Genomic DNA, 25,930 nt, shown 5'->3' on the forward strand with positions numbered 1-25,930 from the left:
AGCCTGGTGGAGGCTAATTTTGCCTCCTGTTGCACCCCTCAGCACTCAGTGCTGCCTGCCTTCAGACTGGTACGTGACCCGGCCCGCGGGACGGACAGGAACTGTGCCGACCCCTCCCGGGAGGTCAGCCCGCCTGAGGTCGTGACCTTACGCCGCCGCGCGATGCTGTTCAGACTCAGCGTGGAGCCGAGGTTCTCGATGCTCTGAGCGCGCTCGGCGAGAGCCTTCTTCACGTCTTTGTCCATCCCGACTACTCCCATGTCACCAAACACCTGCGGAAACATGGTTTGTATGTTAATAGCAGGTAATGAAATCTCATAAAATAACATTAGCGAGATATAGAAAGCTTGCCATTAAATATTTTGTAAACTATTATTTTTGTTATCTTTCATTGATATTTCAAGATTGCTATGATCTAACCTTCTCCAAATTGTTAATATGGTAGCCATTCTACCTAGAGTCTTTCTGCTCCACTCACACATATTCTGTCATCTCTGGCCATCAAAAATCGGTGTGCATCTATTATTACCTTCGCCAAGAAGGTTATGTTTTCAGTGTTTGTGTGTGTGTGTGTGTGTCTGTCTGTAAACACGATAACTTGAGAAGGCCTTGATAGATTGTCTTGATACTTGGTAGGTGGGTAGGTCTTGATGAGACCTCAAAATGATTAGATTTTGGACCCCCTAGCGGCTTATTATGGTACTGCAGCTGAACTTCCGGTTTTGATATCTCATGATCTAGACATGCTATGGTATTGAAATTTAGATGGTAGGTAGCTCTTGTGCTGGGAAAGAAGTGGCGTGAGTTTAGGCCCCCTAGAGGCTTGCTCTGGAACTGCAGGGATAAATTCTTGAAAATATTCAAAAGGGGATAACTCAAGAACCGGTTGACGGATCGTCGTGATTTTTGGTATGTAGGTAGCTTACGTGATGCTTAATATAATTATGTGACAATTATGCAAATATGGATGTAATTTGCATAATTTATGGGGAAATTATATAAATCAGCTGCATTCCATGATAGGACAATTGAAGCTTGTGACATTGGTAATTGACAACGAGAGAAACACAGGAAGATATTGATTATGTTAAAAAGAACTTAATTTGCATAATTAATGAGAAAATTTTATAATTATGTAATGATAACTGACTGGAATTTCATACTTGTGGTATTTGAAAGTTTAATTGAGGTGAACATCATTAAACATAATTTATTGAAATCAGGACCTCATTTGCATAATTTATTAGGAAATGCTAGAATGCATTCTTTGTTGATATAAGACTTTTCGTCTTTTGGTTGATATTATGATAAAACAATATAATTTATGAAAATTAGGTTCCTATTTCTTAAATCAGGGGGGATAATCTAATCTAAACTTTGTCAGTCATAAAGATTAACATCATTTGGCGAAGGTATGAGATCGGGGAACTCTAGTTTGGTATGCAGCAGGGAGATGATTAAATGAAGCATGTCAGCAGAACATACTGTGCCTGTGTTAAATCAAAAAGATTTTTCATGTTTTTTTGTTGGATTTTGGCATCATAATTTTGCCTGTTGCAGAAGACATCTTTTCAGACTCAATATTTGGAAACTACAGGTGGGATGTTAACCTTCTATACACATATACGACCTCATATGAGACAGTTCTGACAAAGTGCTATGCACACTACATTACGGGTCTCGCACAGGTGCAGTATGTTCTACCTACGTGCTTTAAATGGAGAAGTTCCTTACCTCCACAATGGCTCCGTCGGGCAGGCGTAGGAAGTGCCTGTAGAGCTCCCTCAGGCCGTCCAGGTGCAGTGTGTGGATGGACAGGTGTGTGGTGATCTCACGCCGGCCGGCTTTCTGCGCTTCATGCTCTCCCTCCTCCCAAGTGGTATCTTCCACCTGAAACATGGACAGAAAGTACAAGTTAGGGACGCTTGAGTGTGCTGGAGATTATTAATAAGTTTCTAATTCACAACAACCAGAAAATCACTAAGGAAAGAAAATCAACAAGGAAACAAAATTCAACGTCACTAAAATGACTTAAAAAAAGATCAGATGTTTAACTGAAATGCTGTTTGTTTGTTTCTTTGCTGTTTGTGTCAATTTTAAATGCCTGGAGTGATGACAAAAATGGGCTAAGAAATGGCTATAAATATCAGACAGATTTCCTCATACAGAATACATTATCCTGTATTTTGTGTTGCCACCCTGAACTTGGATTGGGTGCCTTTAAAGGGGAACAAGAGGTTCAATAGAACCTTCATGGCAGTGGCCAATTTGTCAATGCTAGGTGCTTGCTGCAACTTCAAACGCCTGGTAGCGCTCTAAACATGAAGGACTAGCAAACTAAGTGTAGGAAATCACTTAACAGACATACCAAGCATGATATAATGACAGATTTTATTGAACCTCTTGTTCCCCTTTTAGTAAGCAACCCTTACTACTGTATATTAAACACTCCTGGCCTGACCTGTTCCTCTTCCCAGATGTAGTCATACACTGCGACCTTCCTGCGTTCTCCCTCCTCCCCGCGCCACTGTTCCGCCTTCCCAACCACGTGGTTCAGTTCCTGGTTACTCAGCTCCAGGTCATGAGGAACAAAAAACTCCTCCTCCTGACCATGCAGACGGTGGTAGATGTCCAGCATTCGCCCGTTGTTGTGCAACCTGCCAAGGGGTTAAAGGGAAAGTTTTTTTTTGTCTATCATGTGCCAACGTAAACAATAGCCTGGGTTATAACAGTCAAAATAACACTCCTGGCTAATCATTGGTTTACAGTAACTGCAAGGTTCTAGTTACAAGTAGAAGTCCCAATGGTGGAAAGAAGATGCTGGTGTACTCTTGTTTGGAATGACTGGAGGTTGTTGTCAGTGATCAGGCCGACCATGTTGTCTGGGAGACTGTTCCTGGAGTAACTTCTATAGACAGGCACAGTGAGGGCATGTTTTCCAGTGGAGAGTTGAGGAAGGGAAAGGAAAGTGATGTCAAGCCAGTTTTAGCTCACTAAAAAGCTAATCTTCCACTGGTCGTGACAGACAAGACAGATGCTACATGTATGTACAGTATTTACAGGTAGACTAGACGGGTCCATTCCGTGAACAAGGTTGAAGGAGTTAGCCGAAAACTTGGGGTAAGTCCCAATTCATTCCAGTGTTTTAAGCAAAGTTTAGTCTTTATTTCACAAGGATATTTCCTTATTATACTCCTTACCTAAGGAAGTACATGTAGAGGATGGTGGCAGCCAGGAACATGGTGAAGATATAGAGGAACATGACCATGGGCACACTGACTATTCCTGACCCCTCCACTCGGTCAAAGTGCCACCACATCTTAAACGCATCTCCGATCGGGATGCTGCCTCCCAGGTTCTGCCAGCGCTGTAAACACAAACATAAACATAAATAAACATAAACACAAATATAAACAAAAATCACCAATAGGGATGCTGCCTCCCAGGTTCTGCCAGCGCTGTAAACATAAACATAAACATAAATTTTATTTGTTTACTGTTTTGTTACTTCAATTTGCATTGATTGGAAAGTATATCAATTATTATTTTCATTTCAGACATATTATTTCTATTATTTGACCTCTGATCTCCAATGCACTTTTATTTTTCTAGTACGCTGATTTTGTTTCAAGTTTGTCATAATTTCAGCATAATTTGTGTATTTTATTCATTATCAATATAATTGCTAAAAGTAATTATTATTATTGTCATTTTATATTATGTTGCTGGACTCCAGGAAGAATAGTATCAAATGGCATTTACCATACTAATAGAGACCTCAATTAACAAACAAAACAAAACAAACAAACATAAACATAGACACAAACATATTAAATAAAAGATCTGGCAACAGGGTGCTCCTATTATTGTTACTTAACAAACCATTACTAAGCTAGCAATAGGGAGTAAAATTCGAATGTTATGCCATCTGGTGTTAGGTATGGATTTATGTAAGAATAAAAAGAGGAAAAAATAAATATGCATCTGTGGACCTGCGTCACTATTAGAATTTTCATCATAATCATAGATATTAATGTTATTCAAATAGCCAGCTTCAGACAATTAACTCCACCATTTACGTAAGACCGATCCTGGGTTGTTTGTCACACGGCATTGCGGATCAGCTACATGCACAAGGAGGCTGACACACCCTACAAGAACAGCAGCAACTTGTGCCCGAGTTCCTGTCAAAAAAGTGTCAACTGAAGCCGCTATATTCTGACCAACTAAACAGGTATGTGCCTGCAAGTGGATTAGGATTCAGGGCAGCAAAACTGGAAATATTCTGAATAAGGAAATCTTTGTGATATTCACACATACTGCTTCACATTAGCACATTTGAGTACTCAGTATTTCATACCTTTGGCTTTAACAACTGCAGAACAAGCCCCAAAAAGATGAGTCCTTTATTTTCTGGGAGGTACCCCAAAAATCAGCCAAGGGCCCTTCTAGTAACCATTTTCCATCAGAATTTTGGGAATGTTTGCTCCAAGAGGGTCAACATACATTTGGATAGTGTTGTTTCAACTCAGTATGTAGATAAATGACTGGAATATTGACTTTGAAAAATCGTGTTTCCAAGCCCTAAAAACAAAAAGTGGACCTTTGAGCCTTGCGGGGGGTTCTTCCCCTGGCTACGGGCATGCTACTGATACACCACCATGACACTTTGCTAAGCCACAGTCTGTTTAAAATGTTTTTAAGGCTTACGACCATTTTGACATCACAAGGCTTTACAAAATGAACACAGCAACACATCTTATCTATGAATATTTACCAGGAGATGTTCTACAAAAGCATATAATAATTATTCAGTAGAGGCACATAACTACATGTACTAAGAAACACAGTACTATAATGACATTTCAGAAAAAGGATTCATTAATCTTTTTCAGAGAAGTGTACAATTTTCTACTCTTCTGCTTATTTTCTTGTCTGGGACACGGCCATAAGCATCAATATTTAAGCATATATTAATATCAATATTAATATATAAGTCTCAGACAATTAACAGGTCTATACAATAACAACAGAAAACAGGGACCGGCCGTTTTCTGTATTTTTGGGCGCGGCTGAAGGACACTTTTACGTGACGGATGGGGGCGCAGATTTTTCATTAGGCCACACTGCCTTAATTTTATGGATGACATCCGCGCGCGCATTGATTTTCACCTGTTCTAAAAAAAATAAAAAATAAACAAATAGATAAAAATCACGTCCGCCAAGGCTCTGGCCTGGCTCTAGGCCTGGGTAGTCCATAGTGGTTAGCAACAATACGGAGCCGTGCACCCAGGGTACCGTATCTCCACAACTCAAGAACTCACGACATACGTACAGTGCCGATTAAAAAATTCAGCAAAAAGCCAGCATGTGCCGGCTTGGTGTATACCTTGCTAAGTACTGCCGCAAATTCATAATACCAGCTTTGTATTCCTGTGCTTTAGTAGCATTTTTATTTTGGGCCGGAATTTTTTTTAATTCCCCTGCGCGCCCTAGTTTGGGGGTCCTCAGAGAATGCCATCCATAAAATTAAGTCGGTGTGGTCTTACCGGAAGTTATCATCAACACGGTTCCCAGCGACAAATCCAAAATATGCCGTAACCTAATGGTGGTAACACCGGCAGTACCCCTCCCTGTGTCCGACAGTCCACTGGGACATTTGTTAAGACTGATGAGCTGCACAGAGCGAAATGTCCACCAGAACACCCCAGTATACCTACAGGGTAGCGCCACTGTGATTTGTAATGCGCTGTGTATAATATATAATATATCCCCTTACACATGGACTAGAACCCAGAACCTAAAGTAAATAGATTCTATGTCAACAACTCTAGCCTGACCCCAAAGGCATCTTGCCACTCTCCCTCAATCCTTAGCATAATATATACTCAGCAACAAACAGGGCTTGAAATTCATTTTTGGGAATAGGTGCACAAAAAATATTTTGGGTGCACCATATATGAAACAAAATAAGTAGAATGTCGCTAAAAAATTATGTCTCATTTCTAAAGAAAAGTACTATGACAATAATTTTCTTAGTTTTCTGATACTTTGATGTTAAGAATATGTTGTATACTACAACTGTACATATAACTGTACAAACTTATTTGCATACGAAAACCTAGAAAAATATTTGGGTGCACTGGTGCACCCACAGAAAATAATTGGGTGCACAGCTCCAAATTTGGCCAGCCCCGAACAATACACAGTCACAAAGGAGACCTAGGGTATGTCCTAAAGTCATTGATAAAGGTCACTCCAAGTTAATCTTTTGTTCTATTTTAGAAGAAGTTAGCAAGAGGGCAAAACAAAAACAATTTTATGCAAGGACAATTGGAGTGTAACAAAATTTTTCTCTTGTACAAACCAAGAGTTTAACCTGGGATGTTTATATTCAAGTTTTCAATCATTTTTTTCTTAAAAATTTGAGGTCCAAGATAAAGTTGGAGAGGCCTTACTGAGGTGCTTCCCATTCCATTCAGGTGGCAAGACACAATGGGCAGAAAAGTGAGAAACGTGCTGATTTTCCTTCTCATCATCCTGAAGGAATCCAACATGCCAGAAGGTTACTGCAGCTGTAAACTACCTCCCTCTCAATCCAGGGCATCATTCTGCAAACAGGGCCTCACCAGCATCCCTCAGGACCTCCCAGCATCCATCCATGCGTTAGTTTTACGCAATAACTTTATCAGAACTGTAAAGCAATCTGAACTGTCAAAGTATATGGGTTTGTTTTACTTGTGCCTCGATTTCAACAACATAACGAAGATTGAAGCTGGCGCATTTCCAAATCGACCCAGGCTACAAGAGTTGCACCTGAACCACAACCAGATAACGAACATCCCTCCTGGTACATTTGCAAATCTTCCCCAGCTACGCCTGTTGCACCTGCACAACAACCGGTTGACTACCATCGATTCTGGTACATTTCCAAAACGGAACAGGCTAAAAACCCTGACTCTGGGCTACAACCAAATAACTACCATCGCTCCTGGTGCACTTGCAAATCTGGCCCTGCTACGACTGTTGTTTCTGCAGAACAACCGTATAACTACCATCGACTTTGGTACATTTGTGTTCTGGCTACAAGAATTGCACCTGCACAGCAACCAGATAACCACCATACCTTCTGATACACTTGCAAATATGCCCTGGCTAGAAATCTTAAAGCTGAACAACAACATGATAACTACCATTCATTCGGATACATTTCGAAATCTGACTGACCTAAAACACTTCTGGCTGTCACAAAACCAGATAAGTACCCTCCATTCTGGTGCATTTGCTAATCTGCACAAGCTACAACTGTTGTACCTAAACAACAACCAGATAACTCACATCCTTTCTGGTACATTTGCAAATCTGCCCGATCTAAAATTGTTGCATCTGCACGACAACAAGATAATTTCCATCCATTCTGGTGCATTCGCAAATCTTCCCCAGCTACAAGAGTTGGACCTGCACAACAACCAGATAACTACCATCCAATGTGATGCATTTGCAAATCTGCCCAAGCTAAGAAACTTGTGCCTGAACAACAACCAGATAACTACCATCCTTTCTGGTACATTTGCAAATCTGGCCCATGAGAACATACAAAATGTAGATCTTCGCGGGAACCCCTGGCATTGTGACTGTAGGATGGCTCCCGTCAGACTAAATCCTGCATTTAACGACCCGATGTTGTTAACGCTCATAAGATGTGCCCAACCCGCCAGAGTTAAGGGACAGAGATTTGCAGATGTCAGTCCTAAAGAATTGACATGTAAGGAGCCGACTGTAACACCGCTAACTGTTGACAGCTGTTCTGCTGCAGTGTCAACACCTTCGGTTGGTAACACAGAAAGCAATACTACTAGCCCATCAGTCTACAAGCACACTACTTGGTCAACAGCAAACCCAGCAGAAAACATAAGCAAAACAAGAGTAACACTAACCTCGCCCCTCAATGCAAGCAGTCCAGACAAAGCAGAATCTGCTCCCAGTTCCCCACAGCCAACCAAATTTACACAGATAGCTGTACACTGGTGCTTCAAGTTCAATGCTGCCCCAATGTCAGATTCTGCCAGTAAAACAAGAGCAACACTAGCTTCGCCCCTTGCAATCACTTCAGAGAAACCAGAATCTGATCCCAATTCCCCCCTACTTGTTCTCATTCGCGCCATCTGTGGTTCAGTGGTTGGCCTGATTGTCCTGATTGGCACCATCAGTTTCACAGTTTGGTACAAGAAAAAGAGCAGGAGTCCTCCTTTAGGGCTGCATCCCAAAGTTGTGGTTAGTAACACAAACACGGCAGTTTCTGTATCAGCCAGTGGTGATGATCAAAGGTATGTGGATAGTGACCACCTACGTGTTCAGAGAGGGCAGGGCCAGGGTAATATTCAGTCTGTTAACATTGGAAATCTATCCTATAACCAAGTGCTAGCTGCCCTAATTCCAAATCCTATGTATGCAGGAAAAGGTAACACGGCAGTTTCTGTAATGGCCAGTGGTGATGACCACCACTATGAAGATGTTGACAACATACGTGCTAAAACAGGGCAGGGTCAGTCCCAGGCTATCACTGCATCAAACACAACAGCTACTGTGATGACCAGTGGTCATGATCAGACAGGGCAGGGTCAGTCTCAGGCCATCGTTGCATCTCCCGCAAAGACAACAGCTACTGTAATGGCCAGTGGTGATGACCACCACTATGAAGATGTTGACAACATACGTGCTAAAACAGGGCAGGGTCAGTCCCAGGCTATCACTGTATCAAACACAACAGCTACTGTGATGGCCAGTGGTGATTATCACGAGTATGAAGACGTAGACAAACCACGTGTTAAAACAGGGCAGGGTCAGTCCCGGGCTATCACTGTATCAAACACAACAGCTACTGTAATGACCAGTGGTGATGATGCTACAGGTGTAGGGCAGGGTCAGTATCAGCCCCTAAGCAAAGCCAACACAAACACCACAGCTACTGTAATGACAAGTAGTCATGATCAGACAGGGCAGGGTCAGTCTCAGGCTTTCACTGCATCAAACACAAACACCACAGCTACTGTAATGACCAGTGGTAATGATGCTGTAGTGCAGGGTCAGTATCAGCCCCTAACCAAAGAAAGCACAAACACCACAGCTACTGTAATGACCAGTGGTCATGATCAGACAGGGCAGGGTCAGTCTCAGGCCGTGACTGAATCATTGGATGTTACAAATCTGTCTTATGGCACAGGGCCGACTGTTTCTCAGCTAAATTCTCTATATAAGACATGCCCTTTTCCCTAGAGCGTAATCGGCAGTTTTAATTCTATGTGGAGTGTAGACGCACCACGCTAATTCCACGTAGAGCGTAATTGGCGCATTTTGTGTAGAGCGTACCAGTGCAGACCAGTCGCCTAAAAGCTAAAAAGCTAGGAAGTGGTGCTGGACTACATATCTTACTCTAAAATTTTACAACTAGAGTTACAAAAGAAATTTTCTATAATGGTCATAAAGTCTGTATGTAATCACAAGGGTCAAGTTTGTAATAATGTTTTTCAAACTTGTAAGGCACAGTCCACGAGCAAGATGAGCATTGTGCTGAGTTATTCAAGATCTGTACTGCACTGTAAAAGAACTATATAATTTTGAAAATTTCTAGAAATACATTATGGGCTGGTCTGTAGAGTCAGTATACCTGCTGAACATTGTACAACACCAGTGTTGAGGTGCAGTTGACTGACGTTGTGGGCTATCCACCTGTGTACAACGACTCATGCGAAACACCTACCAATCCTAAGTATCAGATTTAGTCTTTACTTTTTTAAATTAGTATAATTCCAAACGTTGTACATTTGGGACTGCATCTATAGCAGTGGTGCCGCAGCGCAATGATGTGAACCTGTCAGAATTGACCTGAGGAAGGTGACAGACGGTCACTGAAACGTCAGCTGTGAATAAAACACTTGGTTGTGGAAAAAGAGACTCTATTTACTCTTCTAGAAATACAAACCTGTAAAGCGCAGTCCACGAGCAGGACGAGTATCGGGTCCAGGAAGGCCATGAGGCGGGTCGCTTAACAGCTACATGTAGGAAATGATGTTGGACTACAAGTCTAAGAATCTAGAATTTTACAACTAGAGAATCTATTATTGTTATGCAGTCCATAATTATGTAATTGTCACAAGGGCCAAGTGTGTTATAATGTTTTTCCAAACCTGTAAGACACAGTCCATACTCCACAAGCAAGACTAGTATCTTTGACTGTGAGGGTTGGAGCTACAATGTGTTGTGCAAAATTATTCAAGATCTGTACTGCACATGTGTCTAGGGCCAAAGGCACACTGTCACACACAGTTCTCCAGGGTAAGGTGGAAGGCGAACGGCTGCGGGGACGTCCCCGTCGGTCATGGATTACAGACTTAAAAGAGTGGACTGGTCTAACAGCCAACCAGATGGCCAGACTGGCGGAGGACCGCCAGCAGTGGAAGAACTTGGCCAAACATCATGCTGCCCCGACGGCTGACTAAGCTATGGGAGAGAGTGAGTGAGTGAGTGAGTGTACTGCACTGCAAAAGAACTACCGGTACATGTATTTTGAAAATTTCTAGCAATGCATTACCTGTAAGGCACAGTCCACGAGCAGGACGAGTATTGGATCCAGGAAGGCCATTAATCCAGTCGCCATGACGAACTTAGAGAACAGCGCGGGGAACGACCCTAGCGCTCGCTGGCTGATCCAGGACAGCGCCACCAGGAGCGAGAACCAGGCGATGTTGAAGATGGGCCCGAGCACAATCACCGCGATCTCCTCGCGAGTCCTCAGCAGCGAGCTCTGGTAGTTCAGGTTCACCGTGTAGGGTAGGAACTCAAACCTACAACACAGTACAGAAATTGTGTAAACAAAAGACATAATATATAGAAAAATGTATTTACAATACTGTACATGTAATGAACCATGAATACAGTTTTGTGGATAAAGTTTAAGGGTAGGAACTCAAACCTGCAAAACAGTAAAAAAAAAGATTAAATATCTTAAAAACTCAAGTCCCGTAGCAATTCAAAAAGTCATTCTTTCCTAGAACTATTGCAGAGTGGAACTCAGTGTCACCAAGTACAGTAGGAGCATTATCTTGACTTAGACTTAGACTTAGTTCCTCCCATGGCCAGATTCTCAGCATCTATCATTAGCTTTAAACAATGTATAGACTGAGTTAGATGTTCAAGGGTTAGGTGTAACATGTCATTCGGTGTAATGTAGCCAGCTTCCGCAGTGCCATGTGCCTGCAAAGCTGGTGTGTTATGCAGAAGGGCGGTTATACTGGCTAATAGTATACAGATACTACTGTATACTGCAGAAAGTTCTCAATGGTGCTATCTACATCTACTTACTTGTTGACTGGTATCCGAAGCAACATGAGGAAGAGCCACTGTCCCCCGTAGTGCAGGAAGATCCTGAGGAAGAAGGTGAAGAACAGCATGACCAGGATCCCCAGGAACTCCTTAGAGCGCCACTGTGACAGTCCCATCTCTGCCAGGAACATCCGCGTGATGTACTGGGCTCGCTCGTGGGTCGGCCGCTGGTACGTGCCTTTGGTGGAGAACGGCTTCCTGTAGGGAAATAAGAAAAAAGATTTTGATGAAAAAGAATTACAAGATAGTCTTATAAGGATTGTCTACCAGCTACTTAAAATGAAGATGTTCCACTTGTAAAACAGTTTATTTTCACTATCAAATGAGCGATCGCCATGAACTCACGGTAGGCAAAAAGTGGGTGATGGTTGGTTGATTTGCCTACCAATAATTTGCATATTCATGTCTTTAAGTCAAAATGATTTGCATTTATATTTATTAATGTACACAAAGCAGCGATTGCTCGTATTCACTATGAGAGTTTTGGGAAGCAAGGAATACAATATCAAATTTCTCTTAAAAGGGTACAAATTTACTAGGTATATTCAAAATGTCCAAAGCATTTTTAGGTACATTGAGTGAAACAATCTGAGTCAACTAAAATGAAAAAGTATAAAATTAGTTCAAAAGTTTTCAGGAAAACATTAGAAAACAGAGCTTTGCTGCTGTTAAAGAACAAATGACTACTGACTGGACAGCAAAGGTGTGCTGTGCGAGCTGTTCCAGGTGGGTCAGCCGCTTCTTCTTGCGGCGTTTGGACAGCAGCGGAGTCTTGGGCAGCATGGTGTACAGCTTACGGGCGTACACGTCTGACGGGTTGTTCAGATGACGCTACAAAAATAGATCAATATCAATGCTTTACTAATGATTGATAAGAACACTACAAACTCATGTAACTGATCAGGGTATTATGCACTGGAAAGGTATATAAGTGAGAACTTCATGACTGTTATTTGTGTCATTTAGCCTCAATACACATGAAGAAGCCCCACAGGCAAAACCGGTCGTGTGGCAGGCTGAATAAAAGTTCTAAACGGGAACTATGCGGCTCCAGATGTCTTACTGAGGGACGACTGCGTGTGCAAGATGTCAGTTAGCTTGAGGATGAAATTGTCCTATCTTGTGAATTTTTAACTGAACTTACCTTGTAGTACATGCCAGGTTGACCCTTGACCTGCAGGAAGCCTCCGTCGTGTTCGTCCTCGGAGCTGCTGGCCTCGCTGTCGGAGTGTTTCAGTTTCATCTCCTTCTCCACGACCTTACGCGACCCCATCACCGTCGCCGGGCGCGGCATAGCAACACGGTCCAGGCCCTTCTTTTCATCCTCATCCTTTTCCAAATGGTGAAATTAGAGAAAAAACAAATTCATTCATTTTGATAAACCTGACTGCTTCAAACTAGCAACAAGTTTTTGAGACATTGTGGTAATACACAGTTACATGTACCATACCTTGTATATACCGTAAAGCTAAAGGAGACTGAGGAGGCTCTGGCCTGGATGCCATCCTCCATAGTCCATGGTAGCTAGTGACAGTAACTACGGAGGATGGCACCCAGGCTGCTGACGCTCCACGGAACCCAAGAACTCAGTATAGTGCTGACTTATAGTCATTAATGCTGCAAAAGGCCTACATGATTGTACCGGCTTGCCATAAAAATAGTTACTATGTACTGCTACTAACTGTATATTGCAAATTCACGATACCAGCTTTGTATTCCTGTAGTTTAGCTGCATTTTTTTGGCTGGGACTTTTTTATTTGCCCACGCACCCTAGTTTTGGGGTCTTCACTCAGACTGAGGATGTCTGTGAAGAAATTCTGATGGCTAGAACACTGAACTGGTATACAGAGTCTCTGAATTAATATATAAATGAGTTAAAACTGTCATCGTATGCGTGTACCCACCACATCAGCGGCACTGCCCATCCTGTCCTTCTGTCCCGCCTGCAGAGACACCATCTTACTGGTCCCCTCACCCGGGTCAGACGTGCTTCCCAGCATGCTCTGGGAGTTCAGGCTCACCCTTGACCCACGATGACTGCCACCTGTGGATGAGAGAAAAACTCATATTACCAAACAAAATTAATTAATCATAGCTTTATAGGGCTGGGAGTAGAAATATGGAGAAACAGGCTTGCTGCACCTGCCACAACCACCAACGCATAGTTCCACCAACATGTCCATTTTCTCAGACCGCGAAGTTTTCCTACAATGAACATTAAGTGATTTACAAAAAGGAGCATCCAAATCATGCGTTGCATCACCTAATGTTGGGACACTGTGGCTGGCTGGTGAAGTTGCTGAGACTCTAACTGACAGGGGTATTGACATTTGCTGTGCCCAAGAACCACAGGACAGAGGCAAATAACGAGCTGCCATCAAGCCCCAGCATCAGTGTGCAAGCATGTCTAACCCTAGAGCTCGGTTACGGGGAACAACAGACGATAAACTGGATAGAGAAAGAGAGTAAGTTATCTCACCAGTGCTGGATCTTGAGCTGAGATCCAGCCGTGATCCAGGCAGCGGATCCTCCCCGTCCCTGTTCTCCTCTGCATCTTGTACCCGGTCAGGGTGAGACAGGAGCTGTGCAGAGAACTGCAGCTCTACTTCATACTCCTTCTGTCCTGCTAGGTACCTGTGGGTAATTACAACAGGGAAAATTAACCCTCAAAGTTGCCTTTTGTAGAGACATTTTCAATACTGTAGAAGAGAAATTAAGCAACCTGCAATTTTCCAGCCCAAAAAAACAGGCTAGGGGTTCAATGATAGTGTTCAAGAGCATTTATGTTTACTACTGACTCTATAGTATACAAGTAATTTCGCATGTGCATTTTTCAAATTGCATGTTAAATGTTTGCCAACATGCAATTGTGCATATGCCATGGGTTTCAATCAGGACTTCAAAATGTGTATATGCAGAAAGACTTTTCAAATTGCAGACCAAAATCTTGACATTCTGCAATATTGCAGAACACTGAAATAAAGTATTTCTACAACTGGAAAGTGTTGGACCATACCTGGGGAGTTTGATAACCTCAAAGTAGAGGTTGCCGAGCCAGTGGTCGAGGTCGGAGGCCATGAGCTCCTCCATCTTCTCGTGTTTGTCGATGCGGAGGTCCATGTCACCGCGTAGGAACGGACACTTGTACCTGCAACACAGTTTCAGTTGCAGTTTATTTATTTAACCAGAAGATACACTCAGGTCATTTGACCTGCTTTCCAGGTAGTTCTGGGTACAATAAAAATGCAGAAACAATACAATGATAACAACACAGTACATAGCACATAATAGCCATACAGCAGTACAAATACATTAATTACAATGAGTTTTTGAAGGCCGTTACAGTTTGGAGCTTTCTCTGTTCTATCGTGAGCTGGTTCCACATCACTGGACCCTGGTACTGCAGGCTCCCTTTGTATGCGTTAATGTTTGCCGGTGGAACAACCAGCATGTGAGGGTCCCAATTTGCTAACTGGTTTACAGCTAACCTCGTCCGTCTGTTCAACATTGGGGGTGGCATCCACTTACACATTTCAGACAAGTAAGGCGGCATTTTCTTGTTTAGTACCTTAAAAACAGTCACTAGTGTGTTTACTTCCACTCTTCTTGATAGTGTTTCAATACCCGCCTCTGTTAATAGAGTGTCAGTAGGTACTCGGTCCTGCAAAGTTCTGCCGGTGATGATTCTGGCAGCACGAACCATGAGATGCCACTAGTAGAACACTACCACATCCACCGGTACAACATGTGGCAGAGTCTGCCACTCACGGATAGCCTTGTTCAGCCACCAGAGGTGCTGGGCCCCTCCTGGACCAGGCCCATTGTCTACTGAGATGAAAGGAGGCTGATGACTGGTAAAAACTAAATTAGACTAAGGGGCTCCAGTGTTAGGTCAACAGCCAGTTCCTCTACATCCTTCCAGCTCATATTTGCTGGTACTAAATCAAGTCTCTGAGAAATTACCCCAAATAATGTTTGCTGAAAATTCTTTCAAGTTCATGGAGCAAATAAAATTAGTTCTCCTTATAAAAATTCATCATATAGAATTGAAAATACATTTGGAATCTTTATAATGTTTAAACTTTAATTTGTCATTGTTAGCAATACATGTACATTGTGTATAACCAATTTCCTAAAACATTTAATGTACAAAGATGACATACTTTCCCTCGATGACGTCAAACTGTCCATCACAGATGGGGAAACTGCCCCAGCAGACCACGCGGTCTGTCGGCACCACGGCACCGCGTAGCAGGAACAGTTCAAAGGTCAGGATCATGCCCGGCCGCACGTCTGGCTTCGGGGGCAGCACAGTGAAGACACTCTGGTCAAACTGGACAGGAGTGGATTACAGACAGGTTAAAAAAAACCACAATCTCCAATCATTGTACCATTATCAAGTTACTTAAAGGATCATCTGTCCTCCATTAACAATTAAAACTCAAAATTAAAGTAATTTATTGACAGTTTTTAATACTGGAATTAAATGTAAAAATAAAGCAAATGGACAAGAAAACAGAGGGTTGGAAGGAAAGTTGCATGAACCAACATACAGACTTCCTTCTATTCTACAGACGCCATGTGCACATTCACACATAAAACCATAGATTCAGCACCAAGGACAGACGCCATGTACACATTCACACATAAAACCATAGATTCAGCACCAAGGACAGACGCCATGTGCACATTCACACATAAAACCATAGATTCAGCACCAAGGACAGACGCCATGTACACATTCACACAAGAATTTTGAAACTCAAAAAGAGTCTCTCTTTTAAATATAAGAACAGAGAAAATGAATTTTCAAAGTATTCTAATCTAGAAGAGTGCACTTCTCTGCAGGGGTGTTACCTTGAGTTCTGCATTCCAGAAGTGTCCGTCATGGCTGACAGGTAAGGTTGCCCCGCCCCACTGCTGCCCCTTCAGGTTGGACCAGCGCATCACATGACCACCCAGACGGTCATACAGGGACACCAGCAGCACGTAACGCCCAACTGGAAATAAATAATAATACTTTTAAAAAAAAATTATATTCCAACAAGTAATCACAAGATGTGGTGGGGACACACTCAAGTTTTTTCAACTTACATCATTTGTATATTAATGCCGCCACCAACACAGGGGACAATATGATACTCATTTACACTTGAGTGAAGTGAGGAAAGTCGTGTAAAGTGCCTTTCCCAAGGGCATAAGATCAGGGACATGTCAGGTCTTGAACCCAGGACCTCTTGGTTCAGAGTTGAACACTCTGGCGTTACGCCATACGACCCCACAATAATTATACGGGTAATAATTATCAGTAGTGCCTTCTTCAATGCAGTATCAAATGCAAGTCTTTCAATGACCTTTACTCCTTGACCCTTACCTGGTAGCTTGTCCTTGACCCCTCTCATACACTGCAGCTTGATCTGGATTGGCTGAGGAGCTCTGTTCCAGTCGACCTTCCACCTACGACCTTTGCTCCCTCCATAGAACCCATCTGCCACTGTCAGGTCTCCATACATGGTCTGGAAATGGCAAAAGAAGAATTTTTTTAGAAAGAAAAAAGAGACAGAATACTACAAGAATGCCAAAATCTTTTGTTCTTACGATGAAATAGAAGATAAGAGCTTCCAGCGGATAGATAGAAAAGGAGAAAATTTTCTAAGAAAAGCAGAAGATTAGAAAGACATCATTGTACACACCTCAGAGGATAGTCAGTCAAGGAAGCTATCTAATAGATTCAGGGAAGAAGAGGACAGAATTTGTATTGGTTTACGAGTAGCCTACATGAAGCTGAAAAAACAGTGCAAGAAAGTTAAATGGACTAATAGGGATAGAAATCAGTCTCTGAGCTATTTCTGAGCAAGATGTATAATATCTAAGTAGAATACACATTTTACAGTGACTGCAACATTTTCTAACAGTCAGGCAAGGTTGGATCCCAAAGAGAGAATATTTCTGAGCCACTCCAGGACCCTCCTTACCTTGACTTCGCCCTTCCTCTTGTCCAGTGCATAGATAAGCTGGTTCTCAGACTGCCTGAAGGCCTTGTGCAGCCTGTCCTGCAGCAGCCGCTCCTTCTGCAGCATCATGGCCTGGAGGGGCAGGGTTCCGGGTTACTTCTTAGTTTATACACCAAATCTAGCTCTATCATTCAGCAAGATTTTTCTTCATCTACAGAATACTTGAATCCTTATCAAAATGTGATATTGAAGAAATGAGATGTTCATACATTAACAAAACAGAAGTTTAAAACAGACCATCTTCCCATCTTAAACCTGTCAAATCAAACCCTTCCTTCCTTAAAAAACCCACCTTTTAGGATTTAAGGTAACATTTGCAAATCATAATGTTTACCTTTGCAAATGGTCTGCTCTCTTAATTCTTACTCAAACACATTCATATATATGGTGACAGGAGTCTAAATCCCTCCTACTATAAAATTGCAACATGATGTAACCCAACACTAGTTACCATGGTAACAGACGTCTGATTCAGGTCATTGACCAGGTCAGTGTTTTGAACGGAAGAAGAAGAAACAGAGCAAAAACAATCCTACGGTAAACATAATCATGATAGGAAAAAAATGTAAGACTGGCTAGAACAGTCTAGAATGTACTAAATTACTTTAAATTTTGGCTGATGACTTAGAATTCCTTCCTCACCTCTTTCTTCCTGAGCTCCCTGAGCTTGTCCTTGTTGACAGTAGAGACCCGTTTCTTGGCCCCCTCTGCCTGTTTAGCCAGGTCCTCCTGCCTGCTCCTATGCAGGTCGGCCTCCTGCTTCTGGTACGCGATGTACTCATCTCGCAAACGCTTCTCCTCTTCCTGAAAATTACAGAACAATCAGAGTTAACACTGGACCAACATTTTATGTTGCAGTGTTAGAAATACCCACCTGCAGTCTGCATTTTGCAGTGACATTTTTAACATTGCAGTATTCTTTAGTATAAGCAACCTGCAATTTTGCAGACTGAAAAAAATGAGGCCAGAGTGCAATGGTATCAGCATAATGTTGTTGAAGAGCTTTTGTTTTTAGACTAAAAATTTTTCATGCAAAATGTTTGCAATTTTATATATGCCATGCATGCAAAATGTTTGCAATTTTATATATGCCATACATGTAGGTCTAGGTCTGGACTTATAAGCGTGTATTTGCAGAAAGTACATGATTGTATTTCTGAATGGCAGAACAACATTTTGACATTCTGCAATATTGCAGAATCCTACAAAAAAAGGATTTCTACCACTGAACTCAAAGCTTGACTTCTCAACTCATTTTTGCAACAAATCATAATAAAGATTTCAACGATGTTGTTTGAATCAAACACTCCACTATCCCACAGCTCATCTCAACGCACCAATCACAGCCAGCCTTACCTGGACCTCCTCCAATGAGATGCTGGCGATATGCAGCATGTCATCCTCCACGTCCCTCTCAAACTCATCAATGTAAGCAGGAATGGGCTCCTCCTCCATCTGTACCTTCAACTCGGTGATTTTCCTGCAAAAAAATAAGACATTACCACAATTATATCTGTTGCATCTTATAGCAATTGCTTTCTCTCTTTCTCTCTCTCTCTCTCTCTCACTGTCTTTCTTTTTCTCACTGTCTCTCTCTCACTCTTTCTGTCTCACTCTTTGTGTGTGTGTCTCTCTGTGTGTCTCTGTCTCTCTTTCCGTGTCTTTCTCTGTATCTCTTGCTGTCTCTCTTTCTGTCCCTGTCTCTCTCACTGTCTGTCTCTCTCTCTCACAGTCTCTCTATCTCTGTCTCTCTCTTGTCTCTCTCAGTGCCTCTCTCTGTCTGTCTCTCTTTCCCCGTCTCTCTCTCTCTCTCTCTCTCTCTCTCACTCTCTCGCGCTTTCTCTCTGTCTCCCTATCTGTCTCCCTCCCTTTCTCTCTCCCTCTCTCTTTCCCTAGTTATGAGTTTATTGCCCTTGAGTTCCTCCTGACCTGTAAGTCCTGGCATGTTCAGGCCGGCTGAAGAGAGAAGGGGGTTCATGGTCGGCCTCCAGGTCAGACTCACCCCCCTCCAGGGTGTCCATCAGCTGGTAGATGTCAGGCAGGGTCGAGTCAAACTGGGGAGGTGCTGCAGGGAGGGGGGGTCAGAAGTATATACATGTGAGTTACAACATGTATTGAATTGTAACAGACTAAACAAAACTGCAATAGAACACAACAAACAATCATGAGAATTTTTAAAATGCTCATCATCTAGATAACTCCTATCGCGTTTACTTAATAAAAAAATCAATATTTTGTTTCTCATGTATCAGTATGTACAATTTATATATCTACTCTTTTGTATTGTTGTACTGTGAATGATAATAATGTTTGAAAAAAAAAGGCAGTAGACTGATTGTATAAGGCAGTCACTTCACCGTACCCATTTAACACCAAGTGGTGGAAAGTTGTGCTAAGTACCTTTCCCAAGGGCACAATGTCCAGCCAGGAATGCAAGGAATCAAAACTACAAGCCCTTGTCTCATATCCCCTCAACTAGCCACTTGGCCAGTCAACGCCACTTTATTAATTGTGTATGTATAGATGGAGAATGAAAATAAAATTTCATACCATATGTTTCATCATCGGATTCAAACTCCAGTCCGTACTGTTTGGGGTCGATGTTGCTGAAGTCTCGTGAGTCGTAGTCGTAAGGCTCATGGGTGGACACACTGATCTCTGGGGCCTGCTGGGGGTTATCAGAACACCACATGGTCACAAACTACCAGGTACATGTATGTTAGTACAGTAACATTCTGTTTAGAGAAGTACTTATATGTGTAAGATTAAATAATTTTTAAAGAAACTCCACAATTTGAAGAAACTCCACAATTTCAAAGAAACTCCACTGTCACAGTGACACTTAAAACTTAAAAAACTTAAAAGTTGAAAAACTTAAAACTTAAAAACTTAAACCAAAGTTGCTTGATCTATTTTGTATTATGTAATGTAAAAAAAATCTATCGTAGAATGTAAGTCATGGATAGTCTCATACAACTTACACACTTTCTTGTACAAACACATTAAAAAAAACAGCATATCACAGTGACAAAACATGTTAGTACACAACATTTCACTGCATGTAACTGTAAGTCATGGTTGATCTGTGTGCTGCTAACATCATGTAATGTTAGAAAATGGATCCACACTTTCTTGTACAGACACATTCAAGAAACAGCATATAACAGTGACTGACATAAAACATGTTAGTACACAACATTTCACTGCATGTAACTGTAAGTCATCGCTGATCTGTGTGCTGCTAACATCACTCCACACTCCCTACCCTGGACTCACGACTGCGGCGTCTGGACTTGCTGTGCTTCCTACGAGACTTCTTCCGCTTCAAATTTATGGGAACGTCAGATCATTTTTAATTATCATGAATGCAAGAATGAAAGAAAAATTAAACTGAATGCCAATCTGTATAATTTTTATTTCTGCTAAGGCCACACCAATTTAATTTCTTGGTTAACGGATTCGCTCGCTTCATTTTTTTCTGATTTGCAAATAAAAATAAAAATTCAGAATCAACTGCAAAATGCTCATATTTTGCCCTGAACAGTTGAAAACAGTCCTTTTCATCCTAGTTGTTACAGTTATTCCATCTTTCAATGCAATGGTATCATTAAAAGTTCAAAATTCAATTTATAAATTTTGAACCAGTCTGGTGTGTTGACTTCATGGCTCCTATCGTACCATTTTGGGCCATAATAGGATGCCCAGGCCTGTTTTTATTTTTATTTTTTTTTCGCCCGCCCGCTCCATTATTTTTCTAGAAAAATCCGTTAACCAAGAAATTAAATTGGTGTGGCCTAAGGTCTAAGGATGAATTGAATGTCAGAAAATATTATGAGTAATATCTTTCTCTTTTTCTGAACTGAAACAGGAAACACAACATTTTTTTCCTAGGCCTTATACATGTGTATTTTCAAACAGACAATGATTTATTGTTTAGTTAAGAGAGAAAGTTGTTGTCCACACCTTTGGTTTGTCGTCAGCCTCTGTGTCCTTTCCCTTGTCCTCCTCTCGTTGCTGATTTGCTTCGTCAAATTCCTTCCTCAGGGTGGTCTGGTCACCTGACCACTCGAGCTTTGAGTCAGCACGCACACTCTCAGAACCTAAGGACAGACGCACAGTCAGCGTATACAATGTAGTAGAGTGGATTCATTCCTCAAGCTAACTGATATCTCGCACACCAGTCGTCCCTCAGTAAGACATCTGGAGCCGCATAGTTCCGGTTTAGAACTTTTATTCAGCCTGTCACACGACCGGTTTTGCCCTGTGTGGCTTCTTCAAGTGTACAGAGGCTAAACCAGTGTGACAGGCTGTTCTAAACGGAAACTACACCGCTCTAAATGTTTTACTGAGGGATGACTGTGTCTGTAATCTTTTTCAGGGTAACAATGACTGGTTCTGAAAAAGACCAAATGATGAAGATACACTGTCAGGTAATCATATTCAAACATAATATCTTAACTCTATATGCAGTCATTGATAACAGTTACAAGAAGGAATATTGTCTTAAAGAATTATTACCTTCAGGTTTCTTTTCTTCTCCTTCTTCTTTCTCAGGGCTGACCACTTGTGTCCCATCATCCTTTGCTGTGGTTGCCATAGCAACATCCCCCTCCCCATCTCCTGGTGGCTGTGGAGGTTCCTGATTACAAATAGAATTTACAATTTCTGTCAGAAAATTTCATTTACTTAGTATTTGGCAAAATTCAACTCATCATTGTATGAGAAAAGTGCCTAATACGTTTATCTGCTGCTATTGTCTAAACTGCAAAAACAAAGATATTAGGAATTCTTGATTTTTTACTGTGACCTTTTTACCTAAATTTTGTAAAATCGAGGTGCCACAAACTTACTAGCCTGGGTGCCAGACTCATAGCACACTAGGCCCAAAGTTATCCAGTGTGCTGTGGGTCTGGCACCCAGGCTACAAACTTACATGCAAATGAACAAACAGTACTTACCTGTGGCTGTTGATCTGTACTCTCCCCCTGTCCCTGGGGCTCAGCATCGCCACCCCCTACTTCTTCTGTAGCCTTCCCCTCCCCTGAGACCACAACTGGACTGTCCCCCTCTGGCTGTGCCGTGGCTGGGCTCCCTCCCTCCCCCTCCACTACAGATGGTTTATCCCCCTCTGAGGTAGAAGGTTTGTCGACCACCACCTCAGCCAGCTGCGACACCTCCGAGTCTCTTTTCTTCATCTTCTTTCCCTTCTTCTTGCCTCCCTGTTGGTATAGAAAATACGTAGAAAAAAAGGCAAGGTAAATAGAATATTCTCTATATTTTTCCAACATATCAGCTCTGGATCCTTTTCAATTTCTGATTCTGAATGCTGTGGGTTAATATCAAGATAAAATGTTAAACTTAAAGAAAACAAACAAACAAGTTCATAGAGCAGCAAGTTTCAAAACTATTACCATTTCCACTTCCACTAAAATCTACTACATGTATATGTCAAGTGGACTACTTTGTACTTAATCATAAATATGCCACTGACTGCAAGTTCAAAGTTGCAAGCACACTTCTAGTCCTAATTCTCTGCTACAGTACTGCAAACCTAAAGCACAGGGTTAGGTAAAATAGACATTCCACAGGTTAATTTCCGGTCCACACATCCTACCCTGGACTCATTTTGACTTCCTTTTCTTCTTCGTCCTTTCCCCTGAAAATCATGCAACATCTATATAACATTCTGAAGAAAGAAAACTCTTGAATTAGCTTACTGCACTAACAATAAAGAAATCACTAGTCAAATGGAAAAATTCAAAATGGTGTACATTTTGTACATAATATACTTGGAACATTTTTTCTGTTTTGCTTTCCAAACATAACTTGTCATAAGTTACATTTTGATGGCTGTATCCTACATTTTTAATTGTAATTTCAAATGTGTCTGTCATAATGACTGAAGCTGAAGTCTAGTAGTGTTTGTAAATATGATAGTTGTTTTTTTTCTGACCTTTTTGGGAGGCACTCCCTCCGATGGTGGGGGTGGTTCAGCCTCCATGACTGCTGCTGATGTTTTTTAACTGTGAGGGACAGGAAAACTTAACATTGTTAAAGTTATATATAAAAGCATTAAAGTATGCATATAACGTTATGTAGTTATTTCATCTCTATTAAAGATCCATTCATTCAAACCCAAACTTTGACAGGTATGTACCATCTTGTAAAATACATAAAACTCAGAAAAAAAATGATACATTTCTTCAAGAAAAAAAAAGTTTGAGGCCTCCTTGTAGCAACAGTCAACTTTCAATAAAGTTTTATTGTATACCAACTTTCTAGAAAATGCTATTGGATATTCCTGTCAAGAAAATAAGATTTTTTTCACTACTTGACGGGAAATGTATGAAATAGTTTCTGTTGTGAATTCCTAAGCTTCCTGTCCATAATATTTGTTTTGCACTTTTGACAGGATGTTCCTTGATATGTCAATAGACTTGGCACTCTGCAAATTAAAACTTTCTGTTCAGCAAAGTCCAAATCTTCTGCAAATGTCCAAGATGTTATCTCCATTGAAGTTCTCATGAAGTCCCAGTGACTTTCTTTGTGATACAAATGCTAAAGAGATAATTTGTTTTGATTGTTGCTGCCCCTCCCAAATTCTTTCATAGCCAGCTTGACGCAATTCACGGGTATAATTTGGGCAATAAAGTAGTTTACATAATATGGCCGACCAAACCAAATAAACTTACTAGTAGTAAATATGAAACGACAATACAGCTATGCAGCTTTTAAAACAATGCATATGCTTACAGGGACTCTAGTATTACATTAAAAGGCAAAGAAAATTTATATTTTACCTTGAAAAAACTTTTCTAAATCGTAGCTTTGGTAGCAAAAATTTCGATCCGGTCCAACGATCACAGTCTGACGCTTAAACGACAACCAAAACAATTCCACAACTTTGGGACGATTTTGCGACAAATTGCAGACATAAACAGACAACAGAAGGTATGCTACACTTTTTACAACATTTCAAGATATAGTTTATGAGGGTTTTAGTACAAAGGTGTTAAAAATGAAGCCACAAACCTTATTTTTCAACTTCCTTCCTTCTTGTACAAAAATTTCGGCTTAGGCCGCCGCCATATTGTTAGATCTCCTGAGAAACCGTGACGTCATGGGGTCATTAAGGTGATTAGACTATACCATTTAAAGAGGGGTGTTTTTTGCAAACATTACATTTACATACTTTTATTAGGTGAATCATAAGATTCTGATATACAAAATAAAGCTACTTTGCTAAATAACAGTAAATATTATAGAGTATTATAGCACAGACTATAACATTTGAAGGGCAATTAGACTATACCATTTGAAGAGGGGTGTTTTTGTGTACATTACATTCACATATTAGGTGAATCATATGATTTTGATATAAAAAATCTATATAGATATTTGTGAAATAACAGTAAATATTATAGAGTTTTAAGGCATAGATGTATAATATAATAGTACCAAGCATATATCAAATTGCGCCCCCTGACAAAACACGAGAGAATTGCAAGCAGTCTGAAGGGTAAGGAACAAAAAAGGGACTCCAACGAATTTAATAAGTTTTGCAACAATGTAGCAGTTTTATTGAGCAACATTGGACATTTCATGTTACAAAGATGATATGTCAATCATCTCAAGATAAAAAATCTTTATATCTCTGGATGTGTAACATATAATATCTCATATACAGACAAACAAAGAACCTTTGAAATGTTAAATAGAATATAGTGTTATAGTGTTAAATAAAACACCCCACCTTTCTTAATTTACAGTTTGTACATATACAAGCTAAAATTCTTCAGCTTCTTGACAACTGAAAATGTTAGTTTAAGTTAAAAAGTTTTTGACAATTTGAACAATGTATGTATTTAATAATAGCCGAGTGTACATTTGATATTTAGTGATGTTTCATATACAAAATGTCAAAATGTTATATTGATAGAGGCCCACATATACTGTATGAAGTGAAATTAAAAAAAATTTCTTCCCAAACGCCATGGGATGGAATGCTTGCAATGTTCAAAAATACTCCAAGAACATAATATCTCTCTCTCTGGTTGTCCATCGTCTCCTAGAACATAATATATACCATAGACATTATATCAATATACAGTAATGTTAAAACTGTCTTGGTAATGCGATATATTAAAAAAATGACATGTACGCCTATTACTTATTTTAAGTATATAAATTTCTTGAGTCATACTACTATTCTCTTAGTCTTCCTATGCATATACATTATTGTGACTGCTATCTTGATATATCATAATATCCACATAATATCTAGTTTTAACTTGTTAGTACAATGTATATGGATCAACCATAATGTTACAAAGCTGTTACATATATATATATTATCATGATAACTATTGTCATGGAAGACAGAAAACATGTGCTATATAAGTTATATCTTCTGCAATAGACAAGTTAAAAGTTATAATAAGATCTTGGTTGCTTTTTTAATCTAGCTTATGTATGATTCATATTACAAATCTCCAGGTATTATATGTAATCATCACATAACCCATGATTTTTT

General features: G+C 40.7%; 1 protein-coding gene across 1 annotated transcript; it reads right to left on the reverse strand.

Moving 5' to 3' along the window:
- On the reverse strand, positions 1–24,476 carry LOC109473086. Its single transcript, XM_019772996.1, has 24 exons — positions 24,430–24,476; positions 23,351–23,420; positions 22,356–22,616; positions 21,916–22,036; positions 21,361–21,497; positions 19,948–20,062; positions 19,327–19,462; positions 18,754–18,877; positions 18,040–18,201; positions 17,359–17,469; positions 16,758–16,899; positions 16,241–16,383; positions 15,547–15,716; positions 14,400–14,531; positions 13,863–14,017; positions 13,288–13,427; positions 12,527–12,712; positions 12,074–12,213; positions 11,362–11,580; positions 10,592–10,844; positions 3,201–3,367; positions 2,462–2,657; positions 1,735–1,890; positions 1–272 (listed from the first exon to the last, which is right to left on the reverse strand). Exons 2-24 carry the CDS (start codon positions 23,396–23,398, stop codon positions 39–41), a joined length of 3,648 nt encoding a protein of 1,215 aa, XP_019628555.1. The 5' UTR covers positions 23,399–23,420; positions 24,430–24,476; the 3' UTR covers positions 1–38.
- Between the last annotated feature and the right edge of the window lie 1,454 nt (positions 24,477–25,930).

The sequence above is a fragment of the Branchiostoma belcheri genome, unplaced genomic scaffold (genome assembly GCF_001625305.1).
Source record: "Branchiostoma belcheri isolate BF01 breed outbred unplaced genomic scaffold, Haploidv18h27 scaffold29, whole genome shotgun sequence".
Taxonomy (NCBI): Eukaryota; Metazoa; Chordata; class Leptocardii; order Amphioxiformes; family Branchiostomatidae; genus Branchiostoma; species Branchiostoma belcheri.